The 18,559-nt window shown below is 54.8% G+C and overlaps 5 protein-coding genes across 5 annotated transcripts; 3 read left to right on the top strand and 2 right to left on the bottom strand.

Annotated features, from left to right (window-relative positions):
- Positions 1 to 1,136: 1,136 nt before the first annotated feature.
- On the top strand, positions 1,137 to 2,998 carry LY79DRAFT_667626 (impB/mucB/samB family protein; the record flags this gene model as incomplete). The annotated part of the gene is made up of 3 exons (XM_060563408.1): positions 1,137 to 1,196; positions 1,308 to 1,605; positions 1,671 to 2,998. The coding sequence occupies 3 exons, from the start codon at positions 1,137 to 1,139 to the stop codon at positions 2,996 to 2,998; spliced, it is 1,686 nt and encodes a 561-aa protein (XP_060417074.1).
- Positions 2,999 to 5,434: 2,436 nt separating this feature from the next.
- On the top strand, positions 5,435 to 8,086 carry LY79DRAFT_510188 (uncharacterized protein; the record flags this gene model as incomplete). The annotated part of the gene is made up of 3 exons (XM_060554140.1): positions 5,435 to 6,383; positions 6,467 to 7,318; positions 7,371 to 8,086. The coding sequence occupies 3 exons, from the start codon at positions 5,435 to 5,437 to the stop codon at positions 8,084 to 8,086; spliced, it is 2,517 nt and encodes an 838-aa protein (XP_060417075.1).
- A 216-nt stretch (positions 8,087 to 8,302) lies between these two features.
- LY79DRAFT_510006 (uncharacterized protein) lies at positions 8,303 to 8,875 on the bottom strand (the record flags this gene model as incomplete). Its single annotated transcript, XM_060554110.1, has 1 exon — positions 8,303 to 8,875. The coding sequence occupies one exon, from the start codon at positions 8,873 to 8,875 to the stop codon at positions 8,303 to 8,305; it is 573 nt and encodes a 190-aa protein (XP_060417076.1).
- A 737-nt stretch (positions 8,876 to 9,612) lies between these two features.
- LY79DRAFT_602217 (alpha-soluble NSF attachment protein) lies at positions 9,613 to 11,221 on the top strand. The gene is made up of 4 exons (XM_060561853.1): positions 9,613 to 9,842; positions 10,001 to 10,124; positions 10,242 to 10,548; positions 10,655 to 11,221. The coding sequence occupies exons 1-4, from the start codon at positions 9,810 to 9,812 to the stop codon at positions 11,067 to 11,069; spliced, it is 879 nt and encodes a 292-aa protein (XP_060417077.1). The 5' UTR covers positions 9,613 to 9,809; the 3' UTR covers positions 11,070 to 11,221.
- Positions 11,222 to 12,052: 831 nt separating this feature from the next.
- LY79DRAFT_510153 (DENN domain-containing protein) lies at positions 12,053 to 15,657 on the bottom strand (the record flags this gene model as incomplete). Its single annotated transcript, XM_060554133.1, has 3 exons — positions 12,053 to 12,492; positions 12,546 to 14,855; positions 14,940 to 15,657. The coding sequence occupies 3 exons, from the start codon at positions 15,655 to 15,657 to the stop codon at positions 12,053 to 12,055; spliced, it is 3,468 nt and encodes a 1,155-aa protein (XP_060417078.1).
- Between the last annotated feature and the right edge of the window lie 2,902 nt (positions 15,658 to 18,559).

The following is an 18,559-nucleotide window of genomic DNA, read 5'->3' on the forward strand; positions in this document are numbered from 1 at the left end:
TACTCGTTCGTTTGCCGTCGTTGGAAAAGGGAGGAGGGTGGAGGCAGGTGGGATAGGGAGGGGTGGGCTTGGACGAGCTTACGGACGGGCTGTCATGCGAGACACACGCCTTCTCGTTGGCTATGACGGCACAGGATGGGGAGAAGGGGGGTTTCCACAGGCCTACAAGGAGCAAGACGCTTGAATCCGTAGGAAGGGGTTGTCTAAGTAGCAGGCTGGGCTAGGTAGGTCGGTAGTGCTTCGGCAGAAAAAAAGAAGAAGAAGAGGTCCCCCTCTTCTCTGCACTAGGTTTTACGCTTGGGGCGGACGGTGTCGGTTAGTCGCTATACGTTCGGGATGGGCCTTGGAGCGATGTTTGCCGTGCGTGTGCGCTGGCGTGGATGTGGGCGTGTGGGCGGGCGGTGTGTGATTGAGGAGGCGTTGGAACTGAACAAATGAGGCAGATTTATCGGATGGACTCTAGTCGAGCGAGGTGTACGGAGTACTGTGTAAAGTAATGCGAGCCGAAGGCTGTCCAATGAAGAAGTGGCTTGGTGACGAGATGCTCGGAAGCACCCTTCTAGGTAGGTATCTGAAAGTAAGGCGGCATGGGATGCATACTTACGTGAGTATTGGCACCGGCGTTGGCCGAGAATCGATAAGGGCTGTTTCAAGCGTTCTGCAGGATTGACGAAAGACGATGGGACTGGGGGAGAGATATCTGCAACGAAGGGGATCCTTAAACCAACCGTCTTTCCAGGGCGGTTGTATCGAGACGTCACTTACTTGCTCAAGAAGAAGGTTCATCCTTTCGTACGTATCTGCCTCGACGTACTGGCGAATGCGTGACTTTGTGTAAGAGGACAGTAGCGACCTTCCTCTTCGCCCTTCGGAAGCGGCCACCGGTGTGGGCGGGCTTGTTGGTCGGGTGACTCGGGCGTGAGATAAGCTATCGTTTTCCGAGCCCCCCGTGCTTTTCGCTCAGGCCGCCGTGCGCTGGCGACAACACCACCCCATCCCGGATCCTGCATCCGTCCCAAAACAGCAACCAACACCCGCAAGGGTCGGAGTTGGTGGGGGTCACCTTTTTTTGATCCATCGCAACTCCAGCCTGAAAGACTATCGAGAAAGGGCGATTCCCGGCTCCGAGAACAGCCATGGAATTACCCAGAAAACGGGCCCCTAGGAGGAGGGATGATAGGATCATACTCCACTTCGTACGTTTGTCCTCAGGATTCACGGGGCTCTCCCGACACCCCTCTCATACACCGCTTATCTGACGCTCAACCCGCGACGATGACTTGTCCAACCACTGACGCTATGCCCAGGATTATGACTGCTTCTATGCTTCGGTCTACGAAAACCGTGACCCGCAGTTCAAGGCGCTGCCGCTGGGGGTGAAGCAGAAGAACATCCTAGCGACGTGCAACTACGTCGCCCGTAAGCGCGGCGTCAAGAAGCTCATGCTCATCGTCGACGCCAAGAAGCTGTGCCCTGATCTTGTCATCATCGATGGCGAGGACCTGACGCCGTTCCGAGACACGAGCAAGAGGCTGTTCGGGTTCCTCAGGGAGTATTCGTGGAACAACAAGGTGGAGAGGTTGGGTTTCGATGAAGTCTTTATGGGTGTGTGTGTGCCGCCGTTGCTCTGTTTGGCAGTGAGAGAGTGCGGATTGCTGACGAAGGGACAGACGTCACGGATATCATCAACTACAACATGTTTTGCATCAACAGGGCGTCCCTGTCTGAGTCGTTTTTTCACCTCTCCAAGCAGGATCCCGAAAATGGCTTCATCTGCAACTTGACGAAGGTTGCCGGGTGCATATACGGTATGACACCCGAGCCGGGTGATCTCGAAAATCCCAATTTCGTGCGGCTTCTTCTAGCGAGTCATTTGGCTTTTCACCTGCGTATGAAGCTGGAAGAGGACCTCGGCTTCACAGCGTCTGTTGGGGTATCGACAAATAAGCTCCTTAGCAAGCTGGCCGGTAGTGTGAACAAGCCGCGAAACCAAACGACATTGATGTCGCTTGATGATTCCGTAGTAGCGGAGTTTATGGACACACATTCTATCAGAAAGGTCCCTGGCATTGGTTCCAAAACCTCCCGTATGCTGGAGAATCGTTACTTGTCAACGCCTTTGGGACCCAAGGATGCCGACAGAGAAAACTCGCCTCTGAAAGTCCACAATGTGCGAACACATTCCGAAACATCACCAGACGCCCTGGAGAAGCTCCTGTGCGGTCCCGGCTCCGAGCGCGGCGTCGGCGAGAGGATCTGGGGTCTCTTGCACGGCGTCGACGGTACCGAGGTCAAGGACGCAAGCGATATGCCGTCGCAGATTAGCATCGAAGACACTTTCAAGGGATTGGAGAGTATGAGTCAAATTGAAAACGAACTGCGCAAGATATCTGCGTCCCTAGTGCGGCGAATGCGAACTGACCTCCTGACGAATGACGACCCTATAGAACCAGGCGGGCAGCGGTGGATCGCGCACCCCAAGACCCTGCGTCTGTCGATCCGTTCCTGGCCAACGGAATCGACGCCAAGCTTCCAGCGGATATCCCGCTCCCAGCCCCTTCCAAACTTCGTCTTCGCCCTCAAAGAACCTCCCGAATCAATCGCGGAGCGGCTCACGACTAACCTCCTACTTCCCTCAATGAAGAAGTTCTACCCGCCAGGCCACCAGTGGAACCTTCAGCTTATGAACGTATGCGTCGCTAACATGGCGGCCAGCGGTAGCGAGGCCAGGTCTAGCGTCGGTAGAGACATATCGGTCATGTTCAGGAAGCAGGACGACGTGCTACGACAGTGGAGGATAGATACGGCAGTTGTGGAGGATGACGACGAGCAGTGGGCGTCGGAGGACGACGTCGAGAAGGAGATGGAGCTCGGAGAGTTTGACGAGGGGGCTTCTTGGGAGGACGATATGGTCACGGCGAGGTGCCCACTCTGTGAGCACTGTATACCGTCGTTCGCGCTGGCTGCACATGCGAGATATCATGACCTCGGAGAGTGATTTCTTATCTCGTCGTGGGTAACGAAGGGGTTGCTGCCGACCAAGGAGGGGTCGTCTTGAAGGTGCCAGCCCTTGTGGTGGTCCATGTTAAAGCCAGGATCCGAGTCCTCTGAAAATGTCTGGGAGGTCCAACTGTCGATGTCCGAGTCTCTGTCGCCGCGACAGTAATCTGAGTCTCTGTTGTCATTGCAGTACATGCAATCTTCAAACACGGATGGCTCTCGGTGTTCCTTCTCAGTATGCATTGCGGCAGTCGGTCTGGCTGAGCATAAACTAGCGTCATACACTGCGGCAGTAGATGAGTGCACACTGGCTTCTTGAACCGGGGAGTTTATATGACTAGTCCGCGTGCTTGCAACTTCCGAGTACATGACGCTAGGGATATCGAGGGGGGCGTTGGAATGCAGAAACATAGGGCTGCCGCCATTGATGTAAGTGTTCGTGACTTGCGGGCTAGGTATATTCTTCTGGAGGCTCCGGCAGGGCTTTGCGCTGGTGAAGATGGCCTTTACCTTGGCCGTAATCTCGGACCAGCGACCGCGGATACGAGTGATGAACTTACGAGCCATGATGGGTGTTTGGGTGCCCGTTGGTAGTGATCAGTGCTGGCGGCGGTGGCGTTGAGTGACTATTTTGATGCTTTTATCTCCATGGTGCTCGGAGAGAGTGCTCTGTGAACATTGTCCTGGGGAGTGACGCTAGGCTCGTGGCTGGCGGCTTAGAATAGTTGACCTTTTCCATGGTTGAGGACTACCATGTTCTGGTAAAGTCTAAGTTGATGTGTATGGTCTTGGGATGACGGGGCCTTCGAAATTCCACGAAATGGAGGAAGTAGCCTATGAACAATGGAGCGTTTCCGAGTGGATGTAGTTATAGCAGGTGATGCGGCAGAGTCTTGGTCTTGGACTTGCAAGGCGAAGCTCAGACTAGCCTGTTGACGATGTCAATGAGAGCTCTATCAGGGTACTAGGGAGACACAACAATACTTATCTGAGACAAGGTTTTGTCAATCATTCCGTTTAGGTTTCCTCATGTTAAACGATGGCTATTGGATATTCATGCCCAAGGATGCATGCTCTAGACACCATTTCTGCTGCCGATGGTGAAGATCAGTTGGTGGCCCGGGAAACCTACTTTTTCTGGAGTGTCCGTTTTCTCTCACCGCCATACTTCGACTCTAATCAGGGAAGCGCAGAGGAAGGGAAGAAGTTTATTTGCGGTTTAGACGAGATTACTAGTTGTCTGTTGTTCTAGGCCTGACATATCTTGTCAAGCCGTTGACTAACCAAACACTACCCTAGAAACACCTATAAACTGAAAGCGCCATTGCCGTAATACATGAATAGTTCATGTATGATATCATGTCCATAATTGCCTAGATAGGTTAGGAATATGTTAGAAGCAGCGGCCTCTTTCTGACAAAGTGCCCTGTGAGCATGGCCAAAAGAACTTGGCCGGTGTTACGTCTTATGGAACGTGACGAGGTACAAGAAACCCCATGAAGGGAGGGAAAAGCAACCAAATCAGCGCTAGGCGGGTTGTTGTATCTGACTGCTTGACTGTGTAACATATGAATGGCTCCTCCATGTATCCGTATTAGTCCAAGAACCCGGCATATAACTTACCTAGAGAGAGACGGGTGCTGACGGAAAACCAAAAGACGATGGATCTACTTACCAACCATATAGAGGAATAACCGAGAGCTGATATCAATCACACCCTCTAGCTTTTGGGCCAACTTAGAGTTGACAGCGGACGAACGAGGCGGAGTCAAACGAGATGGGACATGCTATCCCTTGTCGTGACAGGAAACCAGGGGTGCAAGCTCTGGCCAACTGGAGCTCAAGCTTCCGGAACAGGGCCGAAAATCCTTGCATTAGCGCATCTGCAAGCGTCCGCGAGGGTTGGCTTGGGTGCTTGGATGGGGGCCGCACGCGGGAAGGCAGACGCTGCTGGAGTCTTTCGTTGTCAAGGCGGCACCTGCCAATCAGACAGATTCAGATGATCCCCCCGTGCTCACCTTCTAGGTCGGGGCTTATCGATAAGATCGATCCGTACCCCAGAAGCAGCGTCTGTGACCTGCAGTGACGCGGTGTGGTGCATCACTGGGTGCAACTTTGACAGCTGACGTCAGGGGTCTAAGATGGGCGCAGCTTCCCGCGCGACTACAAACACGGCTCACGTCCTGCGTCCCTCACGTCGTTGATGCTATGTTGAGTGTTTGCTCTTCATCTCTTACTCTTTGTTTCCGCGTGTGGAGGTAGACACAGATACAGACAGAAAACAATCTGGCCGACATATTCACCGTTGTCTTGTTGCTGCACTTAGATATCCAATAATAGCCAGCGGTGGCTCTTTGTGACGCCTTCACCTTGTACTCACCCTGGCTCCTTCTTTCCCGGTCAGTGGTAGTCGGTCCTCAAAATATCGCCCAAAATGGAACCCGCGCGCGGCTCCTCACCTTCCCCGGCAGTACCTGCCACAGGGCAGGTGCCAGTTGTGCAGGAGGCAGCGACGAACGTACCACCTCACAGTCGTCCACGGAGCACAAAAACAGATACCCCTCCTGACGCCAGCTCTCAACCTCCTGTCCCTGATTTCAACCCAAAGTCCGATCCCAACTCTGAACATAGCATCGACACTTACCAAACGGACAACGACGAGGATCAGTACAGCTACACTTACTCTGACGAGGAGGACTTGGACGCATCTTCTGTTTGCTCCTTCGAAGAAGAAGAAGACGGTAATTGGGAACGAGACCCTGACGACACTATGGCAGGCTCAAGACGCCACCACAGCCAGCGTCGCCGTACTCCGACGGACCTAACTGGCGTCCTCACCCTCGACGAGAAGAATGAGCTTATCAGCTTGGTGAACAACATCCTGGACAGCATGCAGGACCAAATCAGCAACATCTTCCACTCCCCTCCCATTACCCCCGCCACGGCCGAAGACCCCGGCAACTCGTGGCTGTCCCTCTCGCTGTTCAAGAACAAGGCAAACGCCATCACTCAGCCTCAGAGCATTGCTAACAAGGAGAACGCCCGGCCTTCTTCGGCTTCGACCCAGCAAAATGCCGCAAAGACGTACAACAGAGCCCACGAAATCGTCGAGAAGGAGGAGAAGGAGGTCATGACGCCTCAGCTCCAGGAGCTCAAGAAGGAGTGTCTCGTAGTCTTCAAGAAGTGGCAGGGTAACGTCCTGACCCGCGCCAAGGATATCTCTGTCAGGGATCCCGAGGTCTCAAACACCCCCGCCGGCCGTGGTGGCCGGGGTGGTCGTGGAGCCCGTGGCGGTCGCGGTGACCGTGGTATGCCCCAGGGAGGCCGTGCCGCCCCGCGCGGCCGTGGAGGTAGAGGCGATCCCCTAGGTGTCAAGACTGGAGGTAAGCTTCTCCGAGCCGCTGCCATGGGCTGAGTATTCATGGCAGCAACCCCCCTTCTCTTGCAGCCTTGTTGACTTCCATAGGCTCACCGGCTGCACGCCGACCTGACGAAGCTGACCCCTGGCTTGTTCGACGATTTCCTCCTACTGTCACGCCTTTGACTTCTCTCCCCATCGAGCGACGCAAGCTTCTGCTCCATACGGTTCTTCTGCTCCTACTGTCTTTGGAGCAGTACACATCCTTCTCCCGCGTCTTCATGCTCAAGTTGGCTTCCTCGCTTCATCTCACTCTTCGCACGTTTCAGGAGGACGAGGTTCGCGTCGCCCGGGGTCTCGGCAAGACCGTCCAGGAAGTCAATGCCGACGATGTTGTGCAGGATAAGTCTGCCGAGAACCAGTCGTCTAGACGCTGGAAGGTCGGCCTTGCTGGTGCAGCCGGCGCTGCCGTCATTGGAATCACCGGCGGTCTTGCCGCCCCGTTGGTCGCTGCTGGCATCGGCTCAGTCATGGGCGGCGTTGGACTTGGTTCCACGGCCGCCGCTGGCTTACTCGGAACTCTCGCACAGAGTGGTGTTGTCGTCGGCAGCTTGTTCGGCATTTATGGTGCCCGCCAAACATCCAAGATGATGGACCAGTACGCCAGAGACGTTGCCGACTTCGCCTTCCTGCCTCTGCACGGCGATATGAAAGACGAGTACCGCGATGCCAAGGAGATCCCTCCCAAGGACCGACGCCTGCGCGTTGTTCTTGCACTCAGTGGTTGGCTGACCCAGAAGGAAGATGTGGTCAACCCCTGGCGCTGCATTGGCCACCAAGGTGAGGTATACGCTGTGCGATGGGAAGTTGCCAACCTTATGAATATGGGTAACTCGCTTGAGACCGTCATCAAGAGTACTGCCTGGAGTGTTGCCAAGAAGGAAATCATCACGCGGACCAGTAAGTCTTTCGACCTCTGAATCCGGTACCATATAAGCTGATTGTCGTACAGTCTTTGCCAGTCTTATGTCGGCCATGTGGCCCATCGGTCTCCTCAAGGTCAGCAAGGTCATCGACAATCCCTGGAGCGTCGGCATGGTCCGAGCTGAGAAGGTTGGCATGATTCTGGCCGAGGCCATCAGCCGAAAGGTGCAGGGTGATCGACCCGTCAGCCTGATCGGCTACAGTTTGGCTGCCCGAGCCATCTATACGTGCTTGATGGTGCTTGCGGAACGCCGCCAGTTCGGTCTCATCGAGTCGGTTGTCATGATCGGTACCCCGGCACCATCAGAGAGCCGTGTCTGGCTCGCACTGAAGAGTGTCGTTGCAGGTAGACTTGTCAATGTCTACTCCGAGAACGACTATATCCTCGGCTTCCTGTACCGCACCTCCAACCTCCAGTTTGGGGTTGCCGGACTGCAGCCTATTCAGGGCGCCGAGGGCGTAGAGAACTACGACGTGAGCAGCATGGTTAGCGGCCACCTCAGGTACCAGTACATGATCGGTACCATCCTTAAGAACATCGGCTGGGAAGACCTCGACTATGCGCAGGTTGAAAAGGATGAACAAGTCCTCAGACTCATGGATGAGAAATACGGTCGCGACAAGAGCCAGAAGCCGCCATACGTCGACATGGACAAGGAAGCCGAGCACATCCAGGAAGAGGTCAAACAGAAGAACGACGCCAAGCTCGAATCGACAATGAGCAAGATGAGGATCCAGAACTAGGCTACTACGAAGTGCATCTTAGCTGAGATGATCGGTAGAGATATCGTTAGGCATAAGCCACTGTTATTGGACGCGGTGGACAACGTGGATAATGGATGGACTTTTGCGACAGAATTAGCTAAGGCACATGAGAACATGGCAGACACGATTGTAACAAACTAGCAACAAGAAATGGAAAGGAACTTGTCTATCAAATGTGTTGGTTCTTACCGGGTATCATGATTCCTCCTTTCTGCTCTGAACAATAAAGTACTTCCCAGCCGTTCTAGATGCTGTCTTGAGAGGATCCCAGTCTTCGACGCCCTTGGTGTCGACTTTTTCTTCACGCAGTCTCTTAGGTCGCTTTTTATGGCCGAAACGGATCTCCTTGCCCAAAGCGTCTTGCAACTCTTTGAGTCCAATTGTCGCCTCTGCGACACCTTCAGTTGTCTCATCGCGCAGCGAGCGCAACGGCTCGACTCCCGTTGTGTCTACGCTCTGGACGTCGCGCACAAAGTGCAGTTGCGAATGTAGTGTGCGCAGCATCGCAGACTCTTCAGTTTCAGATTCTGGGAGCGGGAGGGCGGATAGACGGAGGAGGTGGTGCAACTTGGCACGAGAGATTGGTTCCTCTGTAGAAGTCGGGGAAGCATCGGCTTTCGAACCAGGTGGGAGAAGGGACGCGACGGACCACACCGGTTTTGAGAGGAGCGCCGACGCGGTGTTGGATATTGAGGGTCGGGCGGAAGAGGACGTGAATTGTCGGGCCTGTCGAAGAAGGGCGCTGCAGCGCCTGCAGACGGGGCGCATATTAACTGCTTTTAGAAGTCGGCTACTTGGGTGTCCGTGTATGCTGTCTTTGGCGGAATTGACAGAGGATTGAAGAAGTCGCAGTCAGAATGTGAGAAGGGAGTTGTGGTTGAAGTTGGAAGCTTCGGCCTGGGGAATTAATTTGGAGCTTGAACCCTTGTTATCCTCTTTTTTCCCGCAACGTACGGGGTACAATAAGCTGCAGAACGGTACCCAAGGCCGGAAGACAGGTACCGGCGAATCAGGGTGCTCGGATACCACCCCAGCGCCATTCTACCAAAGAACCTTGAGTGTGTCACTCGGATTTACAAGGGCAGTGATACCACGCTGCCAGCTCTGGCTAATCCGCGGCCAAATCCCATTTCCCTCATTAACATCCCAGTTTCCTTCAAAGCATGCAGAGACTCTACGAAAATCATAGAAATAAGCTGTCACCTAGAGTTATTGAGGGCAGATTTCAGGGTTTAGATTAGGATTAGGGGTCAGATTAGGGATAGATTTAGGGTCAGGAATATGAGTATGTTTGGATTGATGTGTTTCCGCGTGGCAGCGGATTAGCTAAAGCTGGCGGCAGGAAGCAGGCGCGCAAAGCCACGGGTCTCCGTCAGCTAAGCCACAGCGACAAAGACCCCCCACGTCATTGGGGTTTAGCGGCAGGAGCAAGCCCGCCCGAAGTGGGCGGGTGTGGTGCATGTTCGCCTGAAAGTCGGTTCCGTTGCGCTGCTACACCTTGATGCCACCAACGACCATAATCCCACCACCGCTCTCCCGAATCGCGACCTGTCCTCTCCGTTACGACACGTACGTATCAAAGTCTGTGATAAACCGACGGCATACCGACGAAATATTCAATACTTCGAAAGTAATCCTTCCCGAATACCGAACGAGATCCATAGCCATAGAATTTCGTTGTGCTTGATTCAATTCCGAAACCATGGCTCAGGACCCTCGCGCTCTGCTGCAAAAGGTGTGTTGATAGATTACTATGCCGACTTTTCGGTACTTTTCTTCTTATTCATCTCTCTGCTATGTTTCTGGACTGTGGGACTGTAGGGTGCCATGCGGAGGCTTGAGTGATTGGTTGCAACGTGTCGCAACTTTGCTGACGAGTTCGCGGTCGCGTAGGCAGACAAGACGCTCTCGAGCGCCAGCGGTGGCTTCAGCTTCTTCGGCGGCCGGGAGGATAAATACCAGAATGCCGCGGACCTGTACATTCAGGCCGCCAACGCCTTCAAGATGCAGAAGCTCAGTCAGTCTCTCCCCGCGACCTTATTGTTCGCTCAGACTCCCATCTTCACCACCATGCCCCTCCTATGACCATCCTCTATAAACGCCTTGGCTGACCAGTGGCAAACTCGCCCGCTAGATCGCGAAGCAGGCCAGGCCTTCGAGAAGGCAGCTCAAGTACAGACCAACAACCTCAAGGAGCCCGACGACGCCGCCAACACGCTCGTCGATGCCTTTAAGGCCTACCGCAAGGACGACCCGGAGGCGGCGGTGCGCTGCCTCGACGTCGCTGTGAACCAATACTGCGCCAAGGGCAACTTCCGCCGCGCGGCCGGCCACAAAGAGGCGCTCGGCGAGCTATTCGAGACGGAGCTCGGCGACTCGAAGCGCGCGCTCGAGAGCTATGAGGCTGCGGCGGGGTGGTACGAGGGTGATAACGCTGCTGCGTAAGTCGACCTGCCTCTCTGGCACACACACATAAACTTTCTCCCTCCCCCGGACACAAAGATCAAAGCGTTATTCGCGAAATGGCCACTGACCATGTAACGCTAGTCTCGCAAACAAGCTCTGGCTCAAGGTCGCCGACGTGGCCTCCCTCGAGGGTGACTACTACAAGGCCATTGAGAACTACGAAAAGGTGGCCGCGGTATCCATCAACAACAATCTAATGAAATACTCGGTCAAGGACTACTTCCTTCGCGCAGGCATCTGCCACCTCGCCACGGGCGACATGGTGGCCGCCCGCCGCGCTGTCGAGAAGTACACCGATATGGACCCCGGCTTCGCCCAGCAGCGCGAGGCCATGCTCCTTAACGACCTGCTCGCTGCCGTCGAGGGCGGCAACCAGGAGGAGTTCACCGACAAGTTGTTTCAGTATGACCAGGTCAGCAAGCTGGACAAGTGGAAGACGACGATGCTTGTCCGCGTCAAGAACGCCATTGAGGAGCCCGAGGACGAGTTCGCCTAAGCTTTGGTCGCCTGGAGGACGGAGAAACAATGAGAGAGCATGAGGGAAGAATGCGGCAGGTCGTGAAGAAAGATATCAAAGAGCTTGCCCCCAAACCCTTTTCCTATTTTTTATTTTTTTAGGCCTTGTCCCCACCCCCCCCCCCCCCCCCCCCTATTCATGGAGCCGCGGAATGAATCATGAATTGTGAGATGGGCACAGGAGAGGAAACCACGTTTGCCTTGGGGTCAGGGAAGAGCTGAGAGCATGGTGTGTGCTTGGGGGGAGTGAGGCAGCTTAAGAGAAAGAACCGAGAGAAAGGACTAAGAGAAGTCAACCAGGAGAACCGGCATGCAGTCGTTCGCCCCCCCCCCCCCACCCGCTTGAATAGAAACCCGCATCCGATGAACCAACCACCTGATAGTCTCGAACCCTGTGTCACAAAACAACGTTAGATCACAGTGTGCAGATGCGCGCGGCTGAAGTTGACCATCCCAATACCTCGGGGAGGGGTCTATGGTGTTTATTTCGTTTTCTCTTCACCTCTTTGATCTAATCTGGCGCGCAGAAGACCGAGCGAAAAAGACCCAACAGCAGCATTGTGGCTACAAACAGACCAGTATGTGTGTGGCTTACCGAGTCAAGCCTCGTCATAATTAAAGATGTCCTCTCGCTCACTGATGCCCTTCTCTAACTGCTTGCTTGCTAGTTTGCACTTCCTGCTCGACAACAATGCAATTATCCGGAAATGGCTATAAAAATCCAAATCCCTGCTCACAAGTGGAAACTAAAAAAGAATTGACAGAAAAGACGGCTTCTAATGAGGACCCCCTGGCCCCCTTTTTACCCCCAGACTCCTCCCTTATGCCGAAGTGGTTTTGTACAGTTCTGCCTCCCGCCGTTTGCTAACACACAGTCTCCCTATCGTACAGTACAGGAAGGCAGAATGGGAAATGGTCGTCGAATCATGGCCGGGTATTGTGCCGGCATTTTTCATCGTCAGTTCAAAATTTGGGCGGACTGCCAACCATGCTGGGAACTTGCTTTCGGATGAGACCTCGTGTCCGTTGCTCTGCCCGAGGGACGCCCTGAATTGCTCGAGGCTCTCTCATGAGACTGGGATCCAGCTTGGTGGGAGTCCGGGTGACCACGGTGTGGTACTCGCCGGGGAATTTGGCGCTGGGAACGGGCACCGAAGCCGTCCGCCACATGTGGTCGGAGGTGTCGCCCAGGTAAGTGGGTATCTTGAGCTTTGACGGCGCAGCAAAGCCTGACGCGTTGCTCGATGCACCATGCGACATGCGAATAGTCGACAGACGTGAGAATCCCGTCGAGAGCCCCGGCCGGCCACGAGCCTTCTTCGCCATAATGATCTCATCAAAAAGACGAATCGAAGAGTCAGTGGCCAAGTGAGTCTCTCGCTCGTGAATGAATTCGTTGAAAGCTGGCGAAAGTTAGTAAGAAATGGAAGCACAGAGATTACCAGACAACTCTTACCTTGAGTATCTCTCAACATCGTAGCATACTCCTGTTGGTCATACGGTAGACTCTTGATGTAACCATTCATGTCGAAGGAGTAATGCTGACCATTGCTCTTTTGCTCCCGGGTAGGACGGCCGAGGTGCTTCCTGTAAGTGTACAGCAAGCTGGCGAGACACCGGACAAAGGAGGCCCGAACACGATCCGAGTGGAACGCTTCCTTGCATACCACAGAAACTTGTCCGAGGCAGCGGTTGTGAGCATAGCCATTGCAGTGGGAGCACTGATATATGCCATCTCCCTCGGACTTGTCGTCGCATATCGAACAAGTGGACGACATATCGTGGGGGATCCAGTTGAAGCAGTGACCCTCAACCCAAACCATGGTATCGGTGTTTTGCACGGGCTGGACCAGCATGTTGGGCATGATGGTCGATGCTGCCAGTGTGGACTGGGCATAGGCCGACGGGGCATAGCCAGGCGTGTAGCCTCCGTACGATGACTGCGAGTCGACTGACACGGCGGATAACGACATGCTAGGATTGTGACCGTTCAGGAAAGGCAAGCTGGGCCGGTGCAGCGGCGGGTGCTTGTCCATTCCGAAGGATGAGCTGCGACGAGACTTTTCGTCAAAGTGACCTGATTTCTTCTCTCTCAGGGTTTGGGCGAAGCCAGAGTCGCTTCGGGATACTGGCGTAGTCGGCATTGGTGGGAAGTTCATGGAAATCGGCGAAACAGACGACTGCGGGCTCGTTTTGCCGGACTTGCTGGTACCGGGGCGGTCTGACTTGCTGTGGTCGCCTGCCTTTGAATGCAGGAAGGCATTGAAGATCGGGGGTCGCACCGAGTTCGGCGGCTCCGGCTCCCCAAACGATGAGGAGTTCTGCGTGACCCATTTGCCGAGGAGACTAGAGGTGACACTAGAGTTGAACAACGTATCGTTCTCGACTGAAAAGGCATCATATGGGTACGACTCCATCGCGTATGGCGGAGGACCGGTAGTCACTCCATACCGAATATGATGCGGGGCAGCCACGTGCAAGAGGGAGATGAGCTTGCGGCGGTGCTGCCGCGGCAGGCGGACAGGTTGCGCAGTAGCGTCGATCGTATCCATGTCCAGGTCGACCAACACATAATCGTCGTCCGGCAGCTCGATCTTCTCATAGCGTCGCTCGATACCGACGATGTAGGGGCAAGGCGCCTCCAACGCGGAGATGAGACGTGCGGGAAGCACGGGAATGAAGATGCTCGCCCACTTAAGGGGATACAACAGGCTGACCAGTGCGTGACATGCAAGATGGAGCATGCCGGTGTGGGAGGATATGAAGATGATGCGAGACTCCGACATGGCATACTCGAACAGGGCAACAATGTTCTCAATGGACAGGCACCTGAACAAGGCGTAGATGTCAATGGTCCTTGACCCCGGGATCTCGTTGATGGCCTCCTTTCGGCAGTACAGCCGCAGCTCCCTCACGCCCAGCTCGACCTGTGTTTTGGAGCCCAGCGGGCTAAACGCCTCGGTGCAGAGGTTAACGACATACCGCTCGAGAGGTTGCCAGCGGCCAACCTTGGGTGAGCTAGGTGGCACTCGAAGCACAGCGCCATCGGTCATTGGCACGACAACGGCTCGCAGCCACTCTTTCCAGAACGTCATTCTCGTGGGGTCTCTTCCCAAGATACCGTAGGCCCTGGGTGCCCACAGCCCACTCTCTCCGGCAGTCAAGCCGTCGATCTTGGATGCGGCACCATGCCGCAGCGGTCTCAACATTTCTGTCATGAGACTGATCTTCTCCTCCACGGTGCTGATCTGATCGTCGAGGGTGTCTCGAGCGGAGGATCCCGAGGGTATTGTGGGGAGCTTTGCAAGGAGCTGAGAGAGGTGAGCACGCTCGGCTGCCAGTCGCACACCGAGACTGGCGGCCAGCTCCCGCTCCTCGTTGGACATGTGACCCTGCCGCCACTGCTCACACTTCTGTTCAACCTCGTCTGCAACCTCGGACGTCAGGGCAGTCCAGATTATGATGGTGATGCCGTAGATCTTGGAGTTGTCGTCCGAGGTCATGGTGAAACCGTGCCACGTGGAACGGGGGCGCTCGTCTGAGGAGACGATCTGGATGTCGTTCGGGAAAGCAAACATGGGGACGTAGTCCGGAAATTTGCCACGACGGCTGGTTTCGTCTGTTGCGTCCTTGGCAGGATATCTGTCCAACAGCACGGGCTCGAAACGTCTCTTGAGGGGGTGCATGTCTGGATCCGTGTTCAGGGGCTCTGGGGGAGGAATGACCGAGTTGTAGTTGCTCAAGCGCTTAGCAGTCCTAACAGAAGCTGGAGCTAGGGAGTTAGTTGACCGGAAAGGACTTGAGGATTGCGTTACGGAGGAGGGTGATGGACCTTGGCGGGGAATTGTACCGGCTCCCGGCGTGGTTGCTCGAGGAGTGGTGGGCTGTTTGCGCATGCTATTCATGTCTCGGAAGCTCATTTTGCGACGAATGCTGCCCTTGATGCTTCTCTCGATGCTGCGTAGCGGACTTCGCCGGCCGCTCATGTCGCCCTCGTCGGCTTTGATGCGCTCGGCTCTCGGGTTGACCATGGGAGGTCGGGCTTGTGTTCTGGCACCAGCACTGAAGGACAGGTCCTCGAGGAAGTTTTCCCGTTCGGCAGCGAACTTGAATAGGGCCTTGTCAAAGTCGAACCCCTCGATAAACTGCCCTTCGGCGTCGAGGCCATTGAGGCTGGGTAGGCCATTGAAAACATTGAGACCATTACCGCCTGAGGTACCGCCGGAGGAGCCGTTGATCTGACTAGAGTGAGAGGGACGAATGGTGGCGCTGCTCCGGTTGCTTCGCGTGTTCCCGTCGACTTCGTCCAAGGTGTGGATGGAAAACCGACCGTTGGAGGTGCGGCCGCCCGAGTTCTGCCTGGAATGACGACCAACGCTCGAATGACGAGCCACTCGCTTGCTCGGGGTTGCATTCACGTCGGCATCGCTCTCCTCATATTCGCTGTCCTCGGCGATGGTGGACTCGAGGTTGGAGGGGGGGGGCTGCGGGGTAGAGTCCTGGTAGGATATATACTCTACGCCAGCGATCCAGAAATAGTCGGCGAGCGGCGTCGAGGAGCTGTCCATGACATGTCACTTGCTGGTGACCAGCCGGGTTGGCGATAGGGCGATGTTGTCTTGGCCGGCGAGGATTTTTTATTCCCTCCCAACGTCTCTTTGCTCTCGCACGGGGGGCTGGCCCTGGCTTTTAATCGCGAGAGGGTCTCGGGGTCCTTTGCTAAGTTGACTGGTCAGGTCGGACTGGGGTGGTACTTTGAGGTACAATTCGCTGCGGTGCGGTGGGCGGCGACAGGGCAGGGGTCGAGGGGCCAGGATCCGGGAGGTCCTTAGGGGGGAAAAAAAGTCTCAGGCGATGACTGTAAAGGAATCGGCTCGTTTAGCTACGGACTCCTGTCGAGGTCTCCATCCGGAACTGGAGAAGAGGAGGGGGAACAGAAGGCGGTGAGCGCACGAACCAGGGAAAATTGCGACTGCTTCTCGGCCAGCGACAGCGAAGACACCAGCAGCGGAGCCAAGGGGGCAGGTGAAGCAAGGAAGCCGGAGGTAAAAGATCAAACCAGATCGGGGGCGGAAAGCGACGCTGTTGCGTTGGGTTGCTTGGTGTAGAGCAACTAAAGGTGAAGACGATTTGAGGTTGGGCTCTTGAAAGGTTGGAAGAGGTAGCGCGGAGGCGTGGTGTCAAGTGATGGGGCTCGCGTAGTGAACGAACGAGGCAGTCAAGCAGGCGTGTAGGGTAGGTAAGATGAAGCAGGCGAAGACGGCTTGAGTCAAGGTCGAAGAGTGAATCAATAACAGGAAGAACAGGAAGCCGCCAAAGGAGTGACGAAGACTGTGGACGTTGGAGGTTGTGGAAAGGTGGAAGTGAGAGGCGAGGAGTGATAAGGCGTCAATCAGCCAGATCGAACGAGGTTGGTGCCAGAACCAGGCTCTGGTTCAAGTGGTCCAGGTTTAGGTTGGCCGTGGACTTGGTCAAAGATAACGACGGCAAACGAGACTGAGGGGATGTTGTCTTGTTTTCCTCCCCTCGCGTCAATCTCTTGGTGACACAAACTTTCTATCCCTCCCTCCTTCGTTTTTTCGGCGGTGACGGACGAACAGACGCAGAGCCTCCCAAGAGAAAAAAGAAAAGAAAAGCAACAAAGAGGAGATTTCGTGGCGACGGGCTGCGGAGCGAGTCGTTGGATGGAGATGAAGAGAGAGTAAAGCAGAAAAAAAAAAAGCGAGAGAGAGACAGAGGCAAGATAGAGAAACAGGAACTGGCCTGGTCAGGTACCAGAAAGCCACGCGCCAGCGGTTATTCTTTTTTTTTTTTTTTTTGTTATTTTATTCCCCTGGTGGCGTTGCCGTTCGTTCTCCCTTTTATTCTATTCGTGTAAGGGGAAGCAGGCCGATAGAGAGACATGCACAAGAGGCAGGTACGGATGGTAGTTCCGGCTCAGGCACAGGCGCAAAGTGGAAGGCGACGGCGGGCATCTAACAATAACAGCCATGGGAGGGCCGGTTTGGGACGCAATGGGAAACTAGGGTGGTGATCGGGCTCAGCGCCAGAGAGAAAAAGGGCAAGCACCAGCCCTTCAGGCCCCTTCATTCGCTCGTCACCTGTTGGTGTTACCTGTCCGTGGAGGGGAGGAGGTGGTGTGCGGTCTGCGAAGGGGGGTGTGAGCTATAGACGCTAGACTGTGGTTACGGTGATGTTGATGGCAGTGGTGGTGGTGTGGGAGGGGTGGGGATTGATTGATACGGAACGCCAGGCGGGCAGCAGCACAGTGGGCCGACAGGAGGCTCTCTCTCTCCTCTCTCTTTCTATCTCTCTCTCTCTCTCTCTTTCCTCTCTCACTCTCACCACAGTATCGTATCCAACATGCGGAATGCTGCCACTTGCAGGCGTATGTGACAGCGTGCGGATGCGACTGGGGACGATGATGGAAGGGCGGGATAATGGATGGATAGGGTTAGTCACCACCCTGAGGAAAGTGAGAGTGGCACTGGGAAGTGAGTGCCCAGGATTGGGATGCGCAACAGCCAAGGGGGGTCGCAATGCAAAATGTTGCAGGGAAGCTCGAGACCAAATATCGGGGCCCGACTGGGTCATCCCACCAATTTACTACCTACTGGTGCTGCTATAGAGAAGACGCGTTTTTGCTGCTGTGAACCACGCCGTGCATTTTAATGCGCCATGGTCAGGCACCCCCTAGCCCTAGCCGCGCTCTACATCAGTACCTAGTAGTATACTACCTATGTTGCCATTCACCTTGAGCACAAGGCTGTTTGACGTGACCTATCGAACCTCGGTACGCTGCAGTGTGTTATATACCATATCACCTGCCATCACCCGCATGCTGTGCCGAGTATCATACTGCACTGGATTTCGCCAAGCATCTCGTCAGTATATAGGTACTACATCATGGTTTTTACCTGGAAGGACTATGTAGATAAGACATGCCAGACTGGATTGGCGTATCTGTCAGGTTCATCCCCCCGCCCTTGTTGAATCAAGGTGACGGATAACTAATTGGTGTGTTTCACACCGACTTGTTTTACTTCCTTTTCCCCTACACTAGATCTCAGGAAGGCAGGAAGAAGGAATGACACCTGCAGTAAGACCCCATCGAAGATATGTCTCTCGATAACCGTTACGTGTCTCGCGTCTTCCTACTAGCTGGCCGTGTCAACGACGTTTGTCTATTGTTCTCCTTCCGACCCTCCACCAGGACATTGACTATCTATCCATCCATGGCGTCCTTGATTTTTTCACCTCCTTCCTCTTGGCTCTCTCTCTCTCTCTCTCTCTCTTGAATTGGAGTTCTTCTCTTCGTCTAAGCTGTAATTGATCAAAGTCATGCACTAAGCTCCTAGAGAGAATCCTTCCTCATCTCTTCCATCCCCCCTTGCACACACACTATATAGTGAACCACGGATCGTGGCTATGAACACCCAGATAAGGCATCCGCAAGTTTGTGAAGCGTGA

Source organism: Colletotrichum navitas (genome assembly GCF_030913465.1).
Source record: "Colletotrichum navitas strain CBS 125086 chromosome Unknown LY79scaffold_13, whole genome shotgun sequence".
Classification (NCBI taxonomy): Eukaryota; Fungi; Ascomycota; class Sordariomycetes; order Glomerellales; family Glomerellaceae; genus Colletotrichum; species Colletotrichum navitas.

Coding starts and splice junctions, on each gene's coding strand:
- LY79DRAFT_602217 (XM_060561853.1), top strand. CDS start 9,810: ATGGCTCAGGACCCTCGCGCTCTGCTGCAAAAG. Junction 9,843..10,000: donor CTCGCGCTCTGCTGCAAAAG/GTGTGTTGATAG, acceptor GCGGTCGCGTAG/GCAGACAAGACGCTCTCGAG. Junction 10,549..10,654: donor GAGGGTGATAACGCTGCTGC/GTAAGTCGACCT, acceptor ATGTAACGCTAG/TCTCGCAAACAAGCTCTGGC.